The 23,375-nt window shown below is 32.1% G+C and overlaps 1 protein-coding gene across 2 annotated transcripts; it reads left to right on the forward strand.

Annotated features, from left to right (window-relative positions):
- Positions 1–21,522: 21,522 nt before the first annotated feature.
- On the forward strand, positions 21,523–23,375 carry LOC120209479. Of its 2 annotated transcripts, none has more exons than XM_039208475.1 (5): positions 21,523–21,901; positions 21,979–22,290; positions 22,382–22,661; positions 22,748–22,870; positions 22,954–23,375. In XM_039208475.1, exons 1-5 carry the CDS (start codon positions 21,593–21,595, stop codon positions 23,067–23,069), a joined length of 1,140 nt encoding a protein of 379 aa, XP_039064406.1. In that variant the 5' UTR covers positions 21,523–21,592; the 3' UTR covers positions 23,070–23,375. The 2 variants fall into 2 exon arrangements, with proteins under 2 accessions (XP_039064406.1, XP_039064405.1); XM_039208474.1 differs by having other exon boundaries at positions 21,526–21,901; positions 22,751–22,870.

Raw genomic sequence — 23,375 nt, forward strand, 5'->3', positions numbered from 1 at the left:
AATTTAACCCTTATTATTTATATATATATATATATATTATATTTTATTTATTTATTATAGTTCTCTTTTTTTCATTTTTTTGCGTTATATTATATTATTTTCCTATTATATATATATATTATATTATTATTATTTTTATCTATGTTTACTTATTTACTATTTTTTACTATATTTTCCTAACGTTATATATATATATATATATATATATATATATATATATATATATATATATTATATATATATATATATATTCTTATATTATATTATATTTCTATGATTACTATTTTTTTAGTTAATATTATATGTATATTTATTTTTCATTTATTTATTATTATTATTATTACTATTTCGTATTTTATTATATTATACATACATTTTTATATTTTTATATATATATATATTTATTATTTTATTTATACTATTTATTTATTTTCATTATATTTTTAGCTTCTTTGCTCTTATTATTATTTTTTTTAAAAACACTTTACTTTTTTTTTATTCTTTTTGTATATATATTTATCTTCATTTATTTTATTTTATTCAATTTCATTTTATTTTTTTTTGTTTCATCCAATTATTTTATGTTTATTATTATTGGTTTTATTTATTTCCTTAGTTTACTCTTTAGTTTTGTTACTTTCTTTTATTAGTATTATTTTCTTTTAACATCTTATTTTTTAAGGGTATTTCCGTAAACTCATTAAGAGTAAGTAATTCGGATCAAATTTTACCTTTTAATTTAAAATTACAATTTTCTTAATTAAGACAACTGGAAATTATATAGTACAGAAAGGGCGGTTCAAGGGTGCTAATCCTTCCTTGACCGTAACCGACTCCCGAGCCCGACATATTTCTGGTAAGACGCAGATCAGGTAAGAAATAGGGTATCCGATCAACCCATTTATTTTTAAATAAATGATCGGTGGCGACTCCCAATTCACATTTTTCAAGTCGAAGTTCAACCCCGGGGCTTAACCGAAAGACGGTTGCGACAATAGTTTAAATACATAATAGTGTATTTAAGCCTTTTTAATTTCTTATATTTTGGCGCTAAGTAATGTTATAGCTTGAGATAGACAGCTAGGATGAGTTGCCACGTAAACAAAGCGCGAAAGTTGATTTTACTAAAGGATGTAATTTTCATCAATAATATTGTTTGACCGTCATTTGTGTAAGAAATATTATAAAAATATTATTCTAATAAACTGGTTAAATTAAAGAAAAAATAATAATATTTAAATAAAAATAACAATTTTATAAACATATAAAATTTAAAATTTAAATAGTATAAACAAATCTATCCCATTTAAACCACTTCGATATTATCGATATTAACCTCAAGGTGACGGATATTGCGCTTCCAGGCTATCTCAAGTCCATCTAGCACCGCCCATGTATCGGCTTGGATAATGGGACAACTCCCAATATTCCTGCAAAATCTTGTGATCCACCTCCCACTGTTATCTCGGAGGACTCCGCCGCTAACGGCCTCCATGGTGTTGGGTTGGACAGCTCCATCCGTATTGAGTTTGATGACACCGGGAGGAGGGGGCTTCCAGTTGACGTTTCTTCTGCTTCCAGTTGACGTTTCTTCTGCAAAGTGTATTGGCGACTGTCGTTAATTGAAAAATGAATTTTCAACACAGTTTATGTGTCATCAAATACTTTTTATGATTGTTTTCTTTATAATTAAATTCCATCGTGGATTAAACCGTAAATTATATTTAGTCACAAATCATCGTGGAGTAAAATCGAAATTAAGGTTGAAAGGCACTTGATATAATTTTGACTTGCAGTGTTTGGGGGTCCATAGTGATGCCAGGATTGAGCTGCACCTCATTATTTGGCTTCCTATCCTCATATTGCATTAATTCTATCCAAACATGTCATGTGAAGGATTTTGGGGACCTACCCCATACATATTCCCATTATGTCAATGATCTTGACTAATCAATTTTTCTGTATAAATAATAACACCATAATCTTAAAATGTAATAAAATCCAAACCCTTTACGTAATGATTCATATTATGCGCTCGTCTAGACCCTTCAACAATTAAAATATGAAATTAAAGATGATCATAGATCACGTCAACTCGAATTTTGGTGTGAAATTATATTTAACTTTGATGTCAAAACCCATATCTGATTTGATTGATCTGACTTAAATACATTTATATATTCATTTCTACAAGATAAAATAAATATATAATTAAGACATAATATAAATGGAATAGAATATTATTATAATTATCTATAAATACATAAGACATAGATCAAATTTATTCATCCTAAACTGGATTATAACTCGATCTTATTTATTTAAAAAATTCAATTCAATCTGACTCGAATACTAATTATTAAAATAAAATTTGACCTGATCGAATCGGCTTGACTCAAAACCTATCAGAAAATAACATATCCAAAAGTGCTTTTAAAAGAGGTACATATACATTAACAAGATTTTTAGATGGAAATGAGTTCAAATAAATTTTTAGTATAAATATAAATAATAAAATGAATAACTAATAAGAAAATTAAAATTTAAAACGAACACTTGTCTATCCCGAATGTAAAGGGCATGACTATCTTGTAGGAGAGAAATACTAATCCCTATATGAGATTATGTAGTATATAATACCGATATACGTGAGCATGGTTAAGGCTTAAAGCTCCAAGAAAATATGTAAATTGACATAACATGTAGGTGTCAAAAGGGCTGCTATGCTCTGGTAATATGTACATTGTATTGCCGATGTTGCGAAGCCAAACTCTGGCGAACCAGTCAACTAAGGATTTATGGTATGTATGTGTCCATTTTAATAATATATCATAACACCACTGTAACCCCTAAACTCGATCTGAACGTTATGCTCAAATCTAGGCTATCACATTCAGAAATTCTTTTCATCTTTAAAATAAGGTTAAAATCCATATAACAGTATAATATGAAATTTATCCATAATAAGGATTCATACGATAAACATATATATATATATATATATCAGAAAACTGTATGAAACATTTACGAAACAAAATACCGATAATACATAACTGTAGCAAAACATGTGTCTCCAAAGTATAACAAATGCATATAGAGATATACAGTAGTACAAGTATAAGAGTAGTTGATCCTCCTGATGTCAAGTTTGCTAGTATAGTATGTTATTATCTGAAAAGGTTAAAATTTACAGAATAAGCTAAAAAGCTCAGTGTGCTCCTTACGGTGTATAAAAACATACAGATAAAATATTTCAGTAAAATCGATTTATCAAACATGTTTTAAAAACATGAACACTACCCCCGTCCGATCACCAAAATATGTAGGTTCTTCAAAACCATACACCCACATGTACACCCAGTAAAGGCTTACCCTGTGTACAAAACAGAGGAGCTTGTAGTAAAGTCTTATCCCGTGCACAAAACAGAGTAACATGTGGTAAGGACTTACCCTGAGCACAAAGCCGATGAACCTGCGGTAAGGTCTTATCCTGTGCACAAAACAGAGGAGCCTGCGGAAAGCGGTAAGGTCTTACAAGTCATAGACTAGGTCTGAGATACTTCCTCCAATAATACCCCAAATGACAGAAATAACATGTATGTAGTCGAATGAAAATGGTAGTTTAATCCATTAAAACATGAAAATATTTCATTTTCAGAAATTAGATACGAAAATACAATAATCTAGAGATCATATCAGAAATATATAGTAATTTAGATATCAAATAAACTGTGTTCAGAAAATCAATTATTGTGTCTTAAAAATATTTATTATTATCAGAAATCTAAAACATTTCAGACAGATAGTTGAAAACAGTAATGTAACACCAACATGAAACACAATTGTACCGATCTGAGTAGTTTGATAGGGAAGCCTACTATTGAGTTTGTCGATCGCGATCAGGGGCAGTGCTAGATCCTACGAATCGAAAAATCTATATCGAAATCCTAATATGAATAATTCTAACCTTTATTTAAACAATTTACAAAAACCTACGAGTAACTCTCGTAAAATACTGACAACCCAACCAGTTGACGAACCCCCAATTAATAAATAAAACCTGACAAATCCCTAATTAAGACTACTCGATGAATTCAACGACAACCATGACGACACAGACGAAGATGACTGGCAAGGGAGATGGTAAGGGCGACAACGGTTGGTAAGGGATAAGATAAGTTTAAGGTTAGGAATTTTAGGGTTTATTTTATGGATTTTTAGGGGTTTGAGATTTTTTTAATTTTAGGGAAAGTAAAGTTTTTTTATAAATATTATAATTTTTTAATTTTATTATTTTAAAAATTTTAAAATTATCAGAGCATGACACATGTTACTAATAGAATTTTTTAACAGTTGTCATGTTTCGGACAACCAAAATAATAGTATTTATAACGTTAAAAACCTAAATGATTTAAAAAAAAAAAACAAACTTTAAGCATTTATTTGAGAAAATAATTTTTATTTATATTTTATAATTAAGCCGACACAAAATAAACCACAACTATGATCATAAATGCACTACAATATCACACAATGCACCCACTTAACCCTAGAAACTCTAGGTTTTCACATGATAGCCTCTATGTCTATCACGAGTCTTTATTTTTTACCTAATTTATTTTTTATTTAATTTATTTCACCATAAACTTTTGAAACCGTATCAAACGAAAGTTAAACACTCTTTAATATATACATACAATTTTTTTTTTAATTTTACACATATTTAAAATAATTAGTCGAGTAAAAAAAATGTTAAGATTAATTTCTTAATTTTTTTACTGAATATCTTCTCATTTTATATTATAAATCTCATGGGTTTATTTTCACTTATTCAATAATCTTAAATTTATGAAAAACTAAAAAAAATTACATTGTGTAATTGGATCATATATATTTATTATGATTTGTTTTTTTTTTGTTTGTTTTATAATTTTAAGTATATATTTACACTTTACAAAATTTTCATTAATTCTATAAAATAATTAAACGTGATTTTAACATGTAATGATGTGATATATATTATTTTTATATAATTAAACAAATATTATATTTTTCATTATTTTTTTAGAAATAAAGTTCATCAAATTATTTGATGAAATTAATAGAAAATATTAATTTAACGAAAAAAATATAAAGCTTAAAAAGTAAAGGGATAAGATCAAATTATAACAGAGGGGTTAAATCCACTAAAAGCTCATAGTATGAGAACTTTTATAAAATTGACCTAACTGAATTTAGACTTTATTATAAACAAGCTTACATTTCATTAAAATAAAATTATGTCTATATTATTTATATTTCTTCAAATTCATATATTGAAAGTACTAATTATTGAAATATGTTGATTTTGTATATTTTAATTTAATATATTAATTGTTTTCTTAATTTCAATTGGAAATGGGGACATGGATATGAAAGGAAAAATTAATTGGAGTAGGGCATTGATTTGAAGGGCGTATCCTTTGGTGTACCATATTAAGGGCAGGGTTCAAGTGGCGTAAGTGCACCAAACCCCACAAAACACGCCGTAGGTGTGTCCTCATTTATGAGGGGATGCCATGAAAATGGATCTTTAATTCCCTTTCATGAATTATCATGAAATAGAGAGTTGGACAACACCAATTTTGCTACCTACGAATATTTACTTGCTACCTCTCCTCCCAACACCATAATAAATGATCGGATTCTGTAGCAGTTGGCGGTCAGTTATCCTTTTTTTGTTTTGTTTTATGTTTTATATTTTTATAGGGGAAATATATCTCTGGATGATTATAGGTCGGGTTGTGTTAGATCATATTTTTGACTCATTCGGATTTGATTTTAAAATTAAACCCTTCTATCCTCATTCGATCTGATCTATAATCAGGAAGAACTCATCCAACCAGACACTCAACTTGATTTTTTAGGTGAAAACCTAAATTCTACCCAACCCGATTCGTCACAAATATATATATATAATTTATTTTTATTAGGTAAAACATAGATTTAATTAAAAAATATAGAGAGGAGTATTATTGGTATTAGCTTGAAATATATAATAAATAAGTATAATATTATATATTATCAGGTCAGTTTTTTTACCCTAAACTTAAATATGAACATGACCAGAAAAAACTCGTTCATTAAAAATCCAAAACTAGCCCGTATTTGAAAAAAAAAATTAACTAAATTGAGTCAGGTCAGATCAGAATTTGTCTAACTCAGGTCAAATGCTCAAGCTTAAATATAACTTTTAGTTATTAAATTTAATAAATTTCTCAATTTGGTCGTTTAACTTTTTCTTATTATCATTAATACTTATTTCCATATCATGCATTAAAGATTTTAAAAAACTTTTTACAAATAAAAAAAATAAACCATGAAGAACAAAATCTAAAGATAGGTTGTTATATTTAAATATTAATGTATGATTAGAAATGTTTTAAAACACCTAATTCTTTTTAAAGTAAGTGTAATACCCAAAATTTTGACTAGTGACCTTTGATATTTGCCATGGTGAATTAAATAAGGAAAATTTTTGGGAAAAATATACACGAGTTAGAAATGATGAATGATTGATTCTACGATATTTAGAATGTTATTTGTACCATTTTAGAAGTTTGTAAAGGTTAGGGGACCAAATCACATAATGTAGGAAAATTGTGTTTGAAATGGAAATCAATTAGAAGTTGATGTGCAATGATTAAAAGGATGGTTGGTATGGTTGAATATGTTATTAGAAGTAGGGGTGTTTATCAAGCGATTTGATCGCGATTTGGGTAGTGCTCAACTCGTGCTCGTTAAAAAATTTGATGTTCGACTCGACTCGTGCTCGTTAAAAAATTTTGCTGCTCAACTCGACTCGTTTCTCGTTAAGCTCGATTCGTTGCTCGTTAAGCTCACTAAAAAATTACCTTATTTTTTTAACTAAAAGTAAAATTTAATAATACTATATGAGGCTTAATATTAAAATAAATTAACAAATTTAAACAAAAAAATATCAAAAGAGTGTATAAAGCACTTTCAAAGTCTAAATTCCAAACTAACAAACCATAAATACACCAAACTAGCATATTTAAACTAAAGTAGCAATCCACAAATTCACCAAACTAACATATTAAAACTAAAGTAACAATCCACAAGTACATCAAACTAACATATTAAAAGCATTCTAGAAAAAAGAAGTTCAACGATACATAATCAATCTTGAAAATAAGGAAATCAACATCTCTTCTCTTGCTTGAAATCACCAAACTACAAACTTGGGAGAATAATTTCCTTTGCTTGATCAACTTGGTTATCCTGTCAATGAAAAACAATTATAATAACTCACAATAAGAAACTAAAATAAATATTATTACTTCATCATGAGTAATATAGAACTAAATCAATTAATATGCTTAATCTTAAATAGTCTTACTTTATTATTTCCCTTCACTCCATTGAGAGATCGACAACAATCTCCACTACAAATCAACATTTGTACGGTATCCGAAGATAGTAAAGCTCTATAAGAATCAATCACGCGGCTTCCAACACTAAATGTAACCTCAGAAGCTATAGTTGTTATCAAAACTGCTAAAACATTAATAGCCAATCTTGACAAGATAGGACACTTCAAAGATTGATCTTTTCACCAACTTATAGGTTCAAAGTTATCACCTTTGTCCATTACACATCCATCCTCAATATACAAATCAACTTCATTCTTTTCAACATTAGCCACAGTTTTATTGTTGGCCACTTTATTTATTGGATCAAATAAAGCATGAGTGTTTTTTCCTATACTAAGATGTGAAGTACTTGTAATTCCATTTTCTCCATTTTTTTTCCATTATGGGAGAATAATAAAACTATCATACTTATCATAAAGTTCATACAAAGTTTCCGAACTTTACGAATGTTATCTAGAACAACTTCTAAAAGAAACATATTCGGGAAAGTCACTTCAATACCTTTCATTTTCAAACGAGGATCCAACACATAACCCATAGCCATAAGTAGATTAAATTCACCCCAATACTTATTAAATCTTTCTTTCATACTCATAACCATACTAGTAACAAATTCATCATACAACAACATTTTAATATAATAAACTTCACCAAGAAATAAATTAGAGACTGTATATTTTGATCCCGAGATAATATTAGTAGCATTAGAAAACACAACTAAAATATCAAGCAATTTCTCAATTTTTCCACAATCACTAGCAGTAGGAAAATAAATATAATATTTATCCTTCAAATCAAGTCTAGAAAATACCTCTTTAAATTTGATTGAACATGCTAGCATGTCATAAGTTGAGTTCTACCTAGTCTTGCATTCAAGAACCAATCTTCTATGCATTATGTTGAATTGTCCAACAAGTTCGGTAAACTTGTTCTGCTAGTACTCGCTATCATTGATGTAATCAACGGTATCATGAAAATTCTTGATGATTGTTTTCACTTTTTTCAACCCATGTTAAACCATAATGTTTAAAATATGAGCACAACAACGAACATGGAATAACTTTCCACCACAAATCAATCTCTTAGTTAATAAGAATGCATCCTTCAAAATTCTATGTAAACATCATTTGCAGTCGCATTGTCCACCGAAATTATGAAAACCTAACAAAAAGAATAAATATAACAAGTGAATAAAATTTTATATTTTATTTAAAAAAGTATGCAAACATAACTTAAAAGATGAAACTACTTACTTTATTCTCAGCATCCCACTTCTTTAAACATTTGAATATGCAATTAGCAATGTCTTTGCCTTTTCGAGGAGGAGGTATGTGAACAAAGCTTAATATTCGCTTTTGAAGTTTCCATTCATGATCAACAAAATGAGAGGTAAGAACCATATACTCAATCTTTTGAGGACTTGAATGTCACAAATCTGTTAATGAAATTCTATTTATACTATTTAACAACCATTTTAACTTTCTCTTCTTAATCTCATAAGCTTTGAGAGCATCACTTCTTATAGTATGACGAGACACACTTTTCCATTACGAGATTCCTCGTTTCAACATCAAGTTAAAACCTTCTTCTTCAACAACTAAGAATGTATTTTCATGCATGACAATCCAATAAGAAATGCCTTCTATAAACTTTAAAACATCAAACTTGTCATCATTCAAAATACTAACAATTGAAGAATTAGGTGATCCAATACTTGAATCCGATTGAAGGAAGTTAATTAAAGTTTATTGTCGTAACTTTATTAGTTTTTGTGGACATTTATCCAAGTGACACTTATAATGAGTAGTAATACCAGAACTAAGTACTTTTAGGCGTTCCTTACAATGTAAACATCTTACCTTCCACTTATTGTTTATCATTTCAGGTTTTCTCAAGTTTTTCCAAACTTTGAATTGTCTTACTCTCTTAAAAGGGCCACTTTGAGGAACATCAAAAACATAAAAATCCTTCATCAATTCTTCAAAATTACTAAACCTTACATAAACCCTAATTTTCAAATCTCATTAAATAAGCATGAATACCATGTAATTTTATACCAAATGATAGAGATTTCATGTAGATTAATTCTCTATCTCATAGCTTAATCCAAAAATCAACCATAAAGCTTCAAAAATCAAATTAAAGATAATTGTAACAACCTCAATACCAGGTTAGTGACTAAATTGTAAAACTTCAGAATTTGGTAACTAAAGCAAAATAATTGAATAGTATCATAATTTGGTATAGGGTTAAATTGCAAGGAAGATGGAATTGGAGGATAGAATGGTCATTGCACGGAAAATAATTAAATTTGGTTAGATATATATGGAGGCCACATGTAGGAGAGGAAGAAAATATTCAAGCTTCCAGACTTCTCTTCTCCTCATTTCTTCTCTGTACGTGTGAGCCAAGGTAAGGGTAAGAATTTTTATTAGTTGGTTATTAGCTGAGATTTAAGTTTGGTTTTGATTCTTAGATGCTAATTAAGCTTAAGGAAAGTTTAATTTGCTTCAAAATAATAAGATGAATGGGGTAGGAAGAATTAAAGATTATGAGTTCTTAAATGAAATATCAAAATAAAGTTCATACTGAGAATTGGAGGTTGAATTTTACTTGTCATTAACTTAATTAAGATACACAAAGTGTTAGAATTAGATTTAGAACATGTTGGAATTTGAGTGAGATTCTTGAATTCTATGTGGAGGAATGGAATTTTAAGTTTAAGAGGTATTGAATGGATAATAATTAGTTTAAGTAGGTGTATGCAAGTTAGAGACATAAAAGGAGGTGAAATTGGAAGTGTAGAGAGGATTATGAAGGAATTTTCGTGCTCAAAGTAACCATTATGGGATGTGTACATCGATACACATTCAATGTGTACCTATGCACTCTCAAATAAATGAACATCGAATGCCATTAGTACATCGATGCATAAAGAGTGCATCGATGCACCCCCTTAAAATAAAAACATCGAATGAGATTTGTGTACCGATGCATAGCTAGTGCATCGATGCACACGTTAAAGAATGCATCGATACACTGTAGAGTGCATCGATGCATACCTTCATTAAAAGATGAAAATAACTTTCTTTTTAGCCTAAGGAGTGATAGTTTAGAATATATCAATTAGTATATTGATATGTATCAATGTATTACTATATAGATATAGAACGTAATCTTGTTCCGGAACCATCAAAGGAGTAGGATCGAGTCAAAGCAAGCAAGTCTAAGGTGAGTGCATATCCTAGATAGAATTGTATTGAGATAAGACATGTGATAAGTCTATCTCTTATAATTGAATTTATGATTTTATATTCATGCACATACATACATACATACATACATATATATACATATATATATATATATTAATGTTATAGTGATTTCATGTATAATTCATTCATGATTTAACATGATATTATATGAATGAATTCCATTGTCAGAGAATCCTTCCAGGTATGTGAAATAATGGAAATGATCATATGAAGTGAGTTATGTGTTTACATGGATAGTGATGAAAGAGATGTAAAATGAGAAATATATTTATTATTAAGCCCATCTTATTTAATATGAGAGTTGTAGGTATAATTGGTGTGCCAAGAGTCGAGGGATATCAGTGGTCCTTCGGGACATAGTGGTCATTCGGGACATATCAGTGGTCATTCGGGACATAGTGGTCCTTCGGGACAAATATTCAATGCCCCTAGTGGGATTTTATTCGAGTTGTTGTGACAGCATTGTGCACAACCTCAGTGTACTCACGTACCTTCTGTTCTCAATAATGTACATGGGCAATCCAAAGATAAATTAAAGTGAAATTAGCATAAGAATATATGTGCATGCCACAATCATATATGTTATAGTGTAATCGATGCATGTAATTAAAAATGTCATGATCAGATGGTAAGAATGGATGCTCATGAATGCATTGTTATATCTATATATATTTATACTATGCCTCACTAAGTCTGTGACTTAGCGTGTAAGTGATTTACACGTAGGTACAAAGAATCCAAAAGAGCATAAACAGGGGTGGCAAGAACAACATCATTACTAGAATACCAGATCAGAAGTAACTTATAAAGTATGTATTTTGTTGTGTATAGTGTGTTGGCATGTAAGAAAAGTGTCAATTATGAATGCTCTGGTCGATTTTGGTTATTTTGGTCAATTTATGTAAATAAATTACCTTTATTTTAATGAAAGTTTTAAATTTTCCTTGAATTTGGCAAGAGTCAAAGTTTGAAAAGTCAATGTGACACCTCAGACTCGTATTCGGGTCGGGTACGTGTTGGGGGTGTTACATTTAATGGTATCAGAGTTACGGTTTAGTCGATTCTCGGCATATAACGGAGTTTAGAGTGTCCTATAAAGTATACATGCCAACAAAATAGTGAAAACTTCTGATATGATATAATAGTAAGTATGCTGTTATGCTAATAGAACGATATGGTTAATTTTTATAGATGTCCGGACAGGGTAGTTCTAGAAGTAAAGCGGGAGATGACAGGCCCGCTGAAAGCAGTAATTCACCTTCCCTAACTAGGCATAGTGAAGATCAGGCACCCTCTAGAGTGCCTGTGAGTGATCAAGATGTGTTCTTTAGAACACTGGACGAGGTTTTGGCGCGTTTCTAATATTCTGTTACTTCAACTCCGATAATGAATGTTGCAAAGGAGTTGAAGAGTTTAGGAGCACCAGAGTTTAGAGGTGAAGCTAATGAATGTCATGTTGCTGCGGACCTTTGGTTTAATGATGTAAAAATAATGTTGGATGGACTTCATTGCTCCGATTCAGAGAAGTTAGATGGGGTGGTTGCCTTGCTTAGAGGGTAAACACGGATTTGGTGGACAAATGTTACACTGAGAATGACTAGTGATTAGGTAACATGGTCCTTGTTTCTAGAGGAATTTAAACATAAATACATTGGAGATCAATTCATCTGACAAATGAAGCAAGAGTTCATGAACTTGAAGCAATGGAATCGTACAGTGTATGAGTACGAATGTGAATTCAACAAGTTGAGCCGCTTCGCTGCTGAGTTAATTCCTACAAAGAATGATGCTTGCGAGTGGTTTGTAGATGGATTGCGTCCTTATTTAAAAGAGATGCTTATTGTGTTGAACTTATCTTTATTTCAAGAAGTGGTGACCGTGCTAAAGCTCTAGAAAGAACTCAGAATAAAAGGTTCAAAGATTCTCGGGCTTAGACATCAAAAAGATCGGGTGCATCATCGAGTGTTGTACCATAAAAAAGGGGCCGATATGCTGGCCCTCGACCTCAGCCTAGATCAGAGTCAGTGGCATCATCAGCGAGGGGATCAAATCTAATGAGGGGACGACAAACTCAGTCAGTGGGATCCAGAGCGGGGAGATCTAACCCGAGCCAAGTCAAGCAATGTCCACATTGCGGAAAGAGTCACTCGGGGATATGTAGAATGATTTCTAGATCCTGCTTTAAATGTGGGGATACCGGGCATTTTGTTCAGGATTGTCCAATGTCAGCGGGTGAATTTGCTCAGCCAGAAAGGTCTGCCTCGGCTACCTAGAGGGGAAGAGGCAGAGGCAGAAGAAGAAGTTAGTCAGAGTCCTCAACTCCATAAGAGATACGTTTTACAACTCGTGTGTATAATCTCAAGACTAGCGAGGATCGAGATGACCCAGAGATTATCGCAGGTATTTTTCAGTTGTATGACAAGAATGTGTTTGTACTGATTGATTCGGGGTCTACTTATTCTTACATTTGTAGTAAGTTTGTGACAGAATTGAATATTCAGTTAGAAGCTACTAGCAACGAGGTGATAGTGACTAATCTGTTAGGGCACAGTGCTCTGGTCAATATGGTGTGTCAAATGTGTCCTATACGAATTCAGATAATTGAATTCCCTGCTAATCTGATAGAATTATCCTTCGATGAATTTGAGGTGATACTGGGAATGTACTGGTTATATCATTACTACGCTAATGTTGATTGTAGACTGAAAAGAGTAACATTGAGAAGTTCAGAAGGTATAGAAGTTGTTGTATTTAGTGAATGATGGAATCCATTGGCTAATGTAATGTTAGTGATGTCGGCAAAGAAGTTATTGTTACAGGGATGTCAAGGGTTTATTGCTAGTGTGTTGGATGTGAGAGCTAAAGAGAAGGGCATTGAAGAAATTCCTATAGTTAGATAGTTTTCTGACGTTTTTCCTGTAGAGTTACCAGGTTTGCCTCCAGATAAAGAGGTGTAATTTCAGATTGAGGTAATGCCAGGAATTTCACCTATTGTCATGGCACCATACAGAATGGCCCCAAAAGAGTTACAAGAATTAAAGATACAATTACAAGAATTACTGAACAAGGGTTTATCAGACTGAGTATCTCACCATGGGGAGCTCCAATTTTGTTCGTCAAAAAGAAGGATGGATTCATGCGTCTTTGCATTGATTATAGACAACTTAATAAAGTGACCATCAAGAACAAATATCCCTTCCCCGAATTAATGATTTATTTGATCAGTTAAATGGAGCTTTAGTGTTTTCAAAAATTGATTTACGTTCTGGTTATCATCAATCGAAGATTCAAGATAAAGATATTCCAAAGACAGCATTCAGAACGAGATATGGTCACTATGAGTTTATCGTAATGTCGTTTTGAGTTACAAATGCACCAGTTGCTTTTATAGATCTTATGAATAGAATATTTCAACCCTATTTGGATCAATTCATAGTGGTGTTCATCGATGATATTTTAGTGTATTCAAAGTCAGAAGAAGAGCATAGTTCACATTTAAAGATTGTTTTACAGAGTTTAAGAGAAAATAAACTTTATGACAAACTCTCCAAATGTGAATTCTGGTTGAAGGAAGTGACGTTCCTTGGACATGTGATTTCTAAAGAAGGAATTCGAGTAGATACCCAAAAGATTAAAGCCATTTTAGAGTGGGAAGTTCCAAAGAACTTGTTAGAAGTTCGAAGTTTCTGGGGTTAACAGGCTATTACCGAAGTTTCGTTAAAAACTTTTCAATAATAGCATTACCCCTAACTAAATTATTGAGGAAGGATATAAAATTTGTGTGGAATCCGGAGTACCAAGAGAGTTTTGAAAGGCTAAAGAAGATTTTGACAGAAGCTCTAGTGTTGGTTCAACCCGAGTATGGAAAGGACTTCATAGTGTATAGTGATGCATCTCATAATGGCTTGAGATGCGTGTTAATGCAAGAGGGTAAAGTGGTAGCGTATGCATCGAGGTAATTAAAACCGCACGAAAAGAATTATTCAATGCACGATCTGGAGATGGCTGCAGTAGTGTTCGCTCTTAAGATTTGGCGTCACTACTTTTATGGTGAACGATGCTACTTATACGGATCATAAGAGTTTGAAATACTTGATGACTCAGAGAGAGTTGAATTTAAGACAAAGGAGATGGGTAGAATTGTTAAAGGATTACGATGTAGTGATCGATTTCCATTCGGTAAAAGCAAATGTGGTAGCAGATGCCTTAAGTCGAAAGACGTTTACAGCCTTACGAGCTATGGATACCAGACTATCGTTAAGATAAGACGGTGCCATATGTGCGAAATTGACTCTCAAGCCATCATGGCTAGATCGAATTAAAGAATTGCAAGCTATAGATGAAAAATGTTTAAAGAAACTATAACAGATAAAGAATGAAGAGGTTACGGATTATGAAATGAAAGCTGATGGGAACCTATATTATCAAGGGTGGCTACTGATTCCAGATGATGATGAGTTGAATGAAGACTTGTTAACGGAAGCTCATTGTAGTCCATTAACCATGCATCCTAGAGGAAATAAAATGTATATGGATCTCAAGAATCGATATTGGTGGCCTGAGATGAAAAGGGATATTACAGGATTTGTATCCAAGTGTGTGACGTGTCAGCAAGTTAAAGATGAGCATCGGGTTCCGTCAGGATTATTGCAACCAATTTTGATTCCTCAGTGGAAATGGGAGAAGATAACAATGGATTTTGTAACGAGGTTACCTTTGACTCCGAATAAAAGAGATTCCATCTGGGTGATTGTAGACAGATTGACTAAGTCAGCTCATTTTATTCCGGTACGAATTGATTTTTCCATGGATAAATATGTCGAGCTGTATATTAGGGATATTATACGTCTACATGGTGTCCCTGTTTCTATTATTTTAGATCGAGATCCTAGGTTTACCTCACGGTTTTGGAAATCATTACATCGAGTGTTGGGAACTCGGTTGAACTTTAGTATAGCGTTTCATCCTCAAACTGATGGGCAATCCGAGCGAACAATCCAAATTTTGGAGGATATGTTGAGAGCTTGTGTTATCGAGTTCAAAGGATCATGGGAAAGATACTTGCCACTTGCTGAGTTTGCATATAACAATAGTTATCAATCAAGCATCAAAATGGCTCCTTATGAAGCTCTTTATGGAAGAAGATGTAGTACGCCTCTAAATTGGTTCGAGTTTAACGATAAAGAAGTGCTTGGTCCTGAGTTGATCCAGGAAGTGGAAGAAAAAGTTCAAGCGATAGAGAATAACCTCAAAGCTGCAGCTGATAGACAAAAATCTTATGCAGACTTAAAAAGAAATGAAATTGAGTTTCAAGTAGGAGATAAAGTGTTTTTAAAAGTGTCCCCATGGAATAAAGTTTTAAGGTTTAGATGTAAGGGAAAACTTAGTCCTAGATTCATCGGACCGTATGAGATCGTTAAGAGAGTTGGACCAGTGGCATATCAACTGGCTTTGCCATCTGAGATGGAAAAGATTGATGATGTCTTCCATGTCTCAATGCTTCGGAAGTATATATATGATCCCTCCCATATTGTGACTCCAGCAGAGATCGAGATTCAATCGGATTTGACGTATGAAGAAGAACAGGTTCAAATCTTAGCTCATAAGATTAAGCAACTAAGAAACAAGACTATTTCATTAGTTAAAGTCTTGTGGAGGAATCACAAGATAGAGGAAGCAACGTAGGAATGTGAAGAGGACATGAGGATCCAATACCCCCATCTCTTTGCGTAATGAAAATTCGAGGACGAATTTTCTTAAGGGGGAGATTTTTAACAGCCTCACTACCGGGTTAGTGACTAAATTGTAAAACTTTAGAATTTGGTGACTAAAGTGGAATAATTGAATAATATTGTAATTTAGTATAGGGTTAAATTGCAAGGAAGATGGAATTGGAGGATAGAATGATCACTGTACGTAAAATAATTAAAGTTGGTTAAATATATATGGAGGCCACGTGTAGGAGAGGAAGAAAATATTCAAGCTTCCAGACTTCTCTTCTCCTCATTTCTTCTTTGTACGTGTGAGCCAAGGTAAGGGTAATTTTTTTTATTAGTTGGTTATTAGCTGAGATTTAAGTTTGGTTTTGATCCATAGATGCTAATTAAGCGTAAGGAAAGTTTATTTTGCTTCAAAACAACAAGATGAAAGAGGTAGAAAGAATTTAAGATTACGAGTTCTTGAATGAAATATCGAAATAAAGTTCATACTGAGAATTGGAGGTTGAATTTGACTTGTCATCGACTTAATTAAGATATATGAAGTGTTAGAATTAGATTTAGAACATGTTAGAATTTGAGTGAGATTCTTGAATTCTATGTAGAGGAATGAATTTTTAAGTTTAAAAGGTATTGAATGGATAATAATTAGTTTAAGTAGGTGTATGCAAGTTAGAGACATAAAAGGAGGTGAAATAGGAAGTGTTGAGAGGATTATAAAGGGATTTTCGTGCTCAAAGTAACCATTCTGGGCTGTGTACATCGATACACATTCAATGTGTACCGATGCACTCTCAAATAAATGAACATCGAATGCCATTTGTGCATCGATGCATAAGGAGTGCATCGATGCAACCCCTTAAAATACAAACATCGAATGAGATTTGTGTACCGATGCATAGCTAGTGTATCGATGCATAGCTAATGCATCGATGCACACGTTAAAGAATGCATCGATACACTGTAGAGTGCATCGATGCATACCTTCATTAAAAGATGAAAATAACTTTCTTTTTAGCCTAAGGAGTGATAGTTTAGAATATATCAATTAGTATATTGATATGTATCAATGTATTACTATGTAGATATATAGCGTAATCTTGTTTCGGAACCATCAAAGGAGTAGGATCGAGTTAAAGCAAGCAAGGCTAAGGTGAGTGCCTATCCTAGATAGAATTGTATTGAGATAAGACATGTGATAAGTCTATCTCTTATAATTGAATTTATGATTCTATATTCATGCACATGCATACATATATATGTGTATTAATGTTATAGTGATTTCATATATAATTCATTCTTGATTTAACATGATATTATATGAATGAATACCATTGTCAGAGAATCCTTCCAGGTATGTGAAATAATGCAAATGATCATATGAAGTGACTTATGTGTTTACATGGACAGTGATGAAAGAGATGTAAAATGAGAAATATATTTATAATTAAGCCCATCTTATTTAATATGAGAGCTGTAGGTATAATTGGCATGCCAAGAGTTGAGGGATATCAATGGTCCTTCATGACATAGTGGTCATTCGGGACAAATATTCAGTGCCCCTAGTGGGATTTCATTCGAGTTGTGGTGACAACATTGTGCACAACCTCAATGTACTCGCGTACATTCCGTTCTCAATAATGTACATGGGCAATCCGAAGATAAATTAAAGTGAAATTAGCATAAGAATATATGTGCTTGCCACAATCATATATGTTATAGTGTAATCGATGCATGTAAATAAAAATTTCATGATCAGATGGTAAGAATGCATGTTCATGAATGCATTGTTATATCTATATATATTTATACTATGTCTCACTAAGTCTGTGACTTAGCGTGTAAGTGATTTACACGTAGGTACCAAGAATCCAGAAGAGCATAAATAGGGGTGGCAAGAACATCATCATTACTAGAAGACCATATTAGAAGTAATTGATAAATTATGTATTTTGTTGTGTATAGTGTGTTGGCATGTAAGAAAAGTGTCAGTTATGAATGCTTTGATCGATTTTGGTTGTTTTGGTCAATTTATGTAAATAAATTACCTTTATTTTAATGAAAGTTTTAAATTTTCCTTGAATTTTATCAAGAGTCAAAGTTTGAAAAGTCAATGTGACACCTCATACTCGTATTCGGTTCGGGTACGGGTTGGGGGTGTTACAATCATACCTTGATAGCCATGTAGGTTTCTGCCAAGAGAAATTAACAAGTTGAAAATGTTGATTTATCCACATTTTTCTAGTATTTAATAACTTGTACACTTGACATTTTTATAATATAATTGAATTTAAAATTCAATTCATTAGAATTTCAAAAAATACCATTAATGAAACTTGAAAATTACCAAATGTCATTGCATTTTCTTCCAATAAAATATTCCTTAGTCAAAGATGAATCAACTTGGCTTTGACTTTTCACTTTGGCTATGCAATTTTTGAAAATTACATTTTAGTCACTAAAATTCCACTGTCCAACCAAATCTGGAAATTAAACTATTCGATTTCAAAACCGAACTTTATTACTTTATTGCTTTTAACACAATTCTCGTACTGAAAATCTGATTCCCACGAAAATCATTGTTTTAGGCCGAACTGTTCATTTACGAAGCTAAAATATATAAATTTTCAAAATTATATTTTTTGGTCCCTAAACTTTACAAAGTTTATACTTTAGGTTTCAAACTTTCCAAACTTACATTTTAGTCACTAGTCAAAATTTAGGTATCACAGTTGTACTAAAATGAAATAAAAACTAAACTTTGAGTTTGATTTAGAAAAAAATGAAAATGCAAGTACTAAAATGAACTAAAACTAATAATTTAGGTACTAAACATGTAATTTATCATAATATTAAATGGGCACACCTATATATAAATAATGATAAATCACTAAAACTTTAGGCTCGATATTCAAAATTATTTTTTAGATAATCATTTAGTATTCAAAACCATTACAATAATATTTAAAAAAACATTACAATAATCTTAATATAAAAAAACCGTAGAATTATTTGAAAACCAATTTTCACAGAAAATCAACCAAATACCTTAAAACTTCGAAAACCTTTGAATATTAACTATAATATATTTAATTGATCAGAATTTAATTTTAAAATTCAGTGTTACAAGGTTCATGCCGAATTTTGTTTAGGCCCGTACAAAAATTAATGCTAACATCGCTTTGGTGTAAATCATGTAAATTATAATCTATGAGTGGACAAATGATATTTATGTTTTTATTGAATAATAATTTATAAAAAAAAGTAAATTATACGTTTAATATCTAAATTATTAATTATGGTTTGTTTTAGACTTTTAATTCCTAAACTTTCAATTTTTTAAAATCATACGTAACGTTTAATTTTTGTTTTGTTTTAGTACTTCGTGTTTAAAACCTAACAACATTGTATTTTTTATGGATAAATTACGTAATTCATCACTCAACTATCTTTTCACTCTTATTTTGGTATTAAAGTTTAAAAATTTTCAATTTAACTACTCAACTTTCAAATTGCTCCTATTTTAATCATTCTATTTTATTTTTATTGATAATTTTGCAACATGACATTTTTATTGATATTTTATTAATATATAATTAAAATATAAATAAATAGACTTGAAAGTTAGAGGATTGAATTAGGAGTAATTTGAAAATTAATTAAACTAAAAGATTGAAACTTTAGTGAAAATTAGAGTGAGAAGATAGTAGAGTGATGAATGATACAATTTACCCATAAAAATGTCACGCGCAAATCACCCGTTAAAATTTTAATAGTGAGGTATTCAAACGAAACAAGAATTAAACATTAGTCATGATTTTGAAAAAAAATTACCTGTTAAGTTTTTAATGCGTAATTTATCCTAAAAATTAATAGAAGGGACCTTGACTCGAATTATAATATGCTTCAAGATTCAAATTTACACCTAATCACTTTCATGTAACATATATGTTTATTATCGTTTTCATTTTAAAATAACAATAAATTAATTATCTGTCATGCGTAATGAAATTATACGTTACCACGTCGACACAATAAATGAATAACTGAGTTGGTCAGATTAAGAGTTAACATGTAGTTGATTTAATTTATCATTTTCATCCATATAATATTTTTACATCAATTTAACCCTCAAAGTTGCTTAATTGCTTCAGTGTTTAAAAATTTTACTATTGTTTAAGGTTTCAAGTTAAGGTTTGAGGGTTAATGGGTTTAAAATAGGGTTTAGGGTTTCAAGTTGCCTATCCCCTTCAATTGTGATTGGGTAGGGTTATTTTGATACTAAAAATCGTATTGTTAACAAATAATTTTGTTTTGGGTGCACACTATCTAAAGCATCAAATTAGACATATAAACAAAGGATTATATCCCCTGAATTGCCAAGTGGAAAGTGGAAACCCTAGCCCTCGTGGAAATGATATTTCATTAAAAAAATGTTAACGTTGGGGATTTTCTTTAGTTTCTAATTAAGTAATTATTCCTTAAATCTAAAACTTCCAAAAGAATAAAACAAAGGCAAAATGTGGCCATTAAATATTTGAAAATATATAACAACTCATTAAATTTATTAATATATTACAAAATGATCATACAAATTTATTTAATTATTACTAAGCAATCATTAAATCTATCAAAAGTTTATTCTTATTATAACATTATACTAATTATTTTTAAATTTTTAAATTTAAGTGACCAAAATAAATATTTCAAATATAATTAAATGACTTGTAATGTAGTTACCCATAAAGGAAATGGTGAACCCGTCACATGTTGCCTCAAGTGCCTCCCTATCGGGCCCACTTACACAAGCCCCACCATGGACCCCACAAAATAGTAGGAGCGTGTTAACAACATTCCTTAATAAGCGAGTGGGGAACGCAGCCCCGCCTTTTCTGCCATCCTCTCTTGCTTTGCTTCTTCTCACGAAAAAAATCTCCGTATCTCACTCACACCCCTTTATTTTCTTCTTATTTATATAATTCGCTTTTTTAATTTTCTGCTGGGTCCCAAAACCTGCCATGTCCAGCAAATCAAACAGAGATGCAACTGCTTATTATTAAATCTTAACCCCATTACTCTCTACTCCTCAAATTCTATTCTTTTTGGGTCTTTTTTTCTCTGCAATCTTCTTTCTTGTTTCCTACTCTTTTTTCTTTCTTTGTTTCACATGGCGGAGGTTTTAGGCGAAGGCGAGTTCTGCCTTCCTCGGTTTCTAACCGACGACGACTTGTTCATGGACAGGTATGAAGCTAAGAGCAACAACACCAAGAAACTGGAGGATGAGTTCCGGTTTGGGTTTGGGTCTTTTGGTTTCGCTTCGGATCCAAGTTCTCCGGTTGAGTCCGTGGTGGGTTCTACTGAGACTGAGAGTGACGAAGAGGACTATCTCGCTGGGTTAACTCGTCAAATGGTTCACTATACTCTCGACGATGGTGCTACCCGAAACGACCGTGCTTTTGCTTCCGAAAACCCTAAGGTTTGTTGATGAATTAAACACTAAAATTATTCGGTACGTTATTTGATTTGTGGATGTATTCTTTTTCTTTTTCCTAGGATTGGGGTTTTTCCAGTTCGCCGCAATCTACCTTATGTCCGTTGAAGAGTGGATGCGGTTGCATGCAAGGATCTAGCCGTGGAGGCTCTACTTTTCCGTCTCGAATTTCTTCGTCGCCGGCAACATCTGATCTACTGTATGCGGCGGCGGAGGAAGTTGCTAGGATGAGAATGACTGAAGAAGCTTACGGTGGATTCAACAACAGAGGCCTTTTGCGTTCACCGGCAACAATGTTCTCTCAGAACGTCGACGTTTCTGGCGTTTACCCATCTCCGTGGCCGCTTTATCAGCAGAAGCTGCAAGCCGCTCGAGTACGAGCTTCTAAACAGAGCCTAAAAATGCTTTGTTCATTTTGTTTTTTTTTCTCTGCAGTATTAAATCCGGTCAGTTTTTTCTCTGCAGTTTCAGATTCTGAAGCAACATCTGCTAATGAAACAACAGCAACCGCACTACAATCACCATGTGGTCCAAGAGAGAGTGAGGAGCAACAATGGTACTAATAGGCCTAAGGATTTGTTCCCCGCTGCATGGTCCCCTCTGCAGCAGCAAAACCAGAAGCCAAACGGGGCGGGTATGCGGGCTGTTTTCTTGAACAATCCAACTGCCAAAAGGGAATGTGCTGGAACTGGCGTCTTCATCCCTCAGCGTATTGGTGCACCTCATGAACCCCGCAAGAAGCCAGGTCCTTCCGCACATTATTTTTTGCATACTTTTTTTTTTTGGGTTTTTTCGGTATCTGATTTTGTTTTATTGTCTTTGTTATTTTAGCTGCTTCTCCTACTGTTCTGCTTCCGGCTAGAGTGGTTCAGGCCTTGAACTTGAACCTTGATGAGATTGGAGCTCAATCCCAGCATCATCTTCAGTTTAACCCAAATTCTGTTGCTGAGACTGGTACAGAATCATGTGAATCTAATAAAGTTTTTTTACTTTTTTTTCGAATTTCTATTTTTTTTTACTTTGATCTATATTTGCAGATGCTGCTTTGAAACTTCGAAGCGGTGCGAACGTGTTAGGCAACCAAAAGCAACGCAATTTCAGGCAACAAGGAAGGAAGCGTGAAGTGGGGTTACCTCAGGAATGGACGTATTGACTCAACTTCAGCATATCTGCTAGTGGCTGACTAGTTCTCTCTGGGTCTTTTTTTTGGGAGTTTTTAGGAAGATGGGGGAAAGGTGTTAGGGTTTGGTTATAGGGAAATAGTATAGAAAGTATAGGTTTTTAAGAAAGAAAAAAAATCTCGGGGGTATTAACAAGAAGATGAAATGGTTATTTTGTTGAAAAATAACGCAAGAACATCTAGTAGCTTGCTCGTGGCCAAGGGAAAACACAGTTAGACTTTTGTAAATCTGGGATTTGGGTCAATAAGTTGACAGTGAAAAATGTTGAATGAAATGGA

The sequence above is a fragment of the Hibiscus syriacus genome, unplaced genomic scaffold (genome assembly GCF_006381635.1).
Source record: "Hibiscus syriacus cultivar Baekdansim isolate YM2019G1 unplaced genomic scaffold, ASM638163v2 tig00018999_pilon, whole genome shotgun sequence".
NCBI classification, from domain to species: Eukaryota; Viridiplantae; Streptophyta; class Magnoliopsida; order Malvales; family Malvaceae; genus Hibiscus; species Hibiscus syriacus.

What these genes read in the sequence shown, in the direction of transcription:
- LOC120209479 (XM_039208475.1), top strand. Translation starts at nt 21,593, where the DNA reads ATGGCGGAGGTTTTAGGCGAAGGCGAGTTCTGCCTTCCTCGGTTTCTA. An exon ending in AGAAGCTGCAAGCCGCTCGA is followed by an intron (nt 22,291 to 22,381) that starts GTACGAGCTTCT and finishes TTTTCTCTGCAG; the next exon opens with TTTCAGATTCTGAAGCAACA. An exon ending in AAATTCTGTTGCTGAGACTG is followed by an intron (nt 22,871 to 22,953) that starts GTACAGAATCAT and finishes CTATATTTGCAG; the next exon opens with ATGCTGCTTTGAAACTTCGA.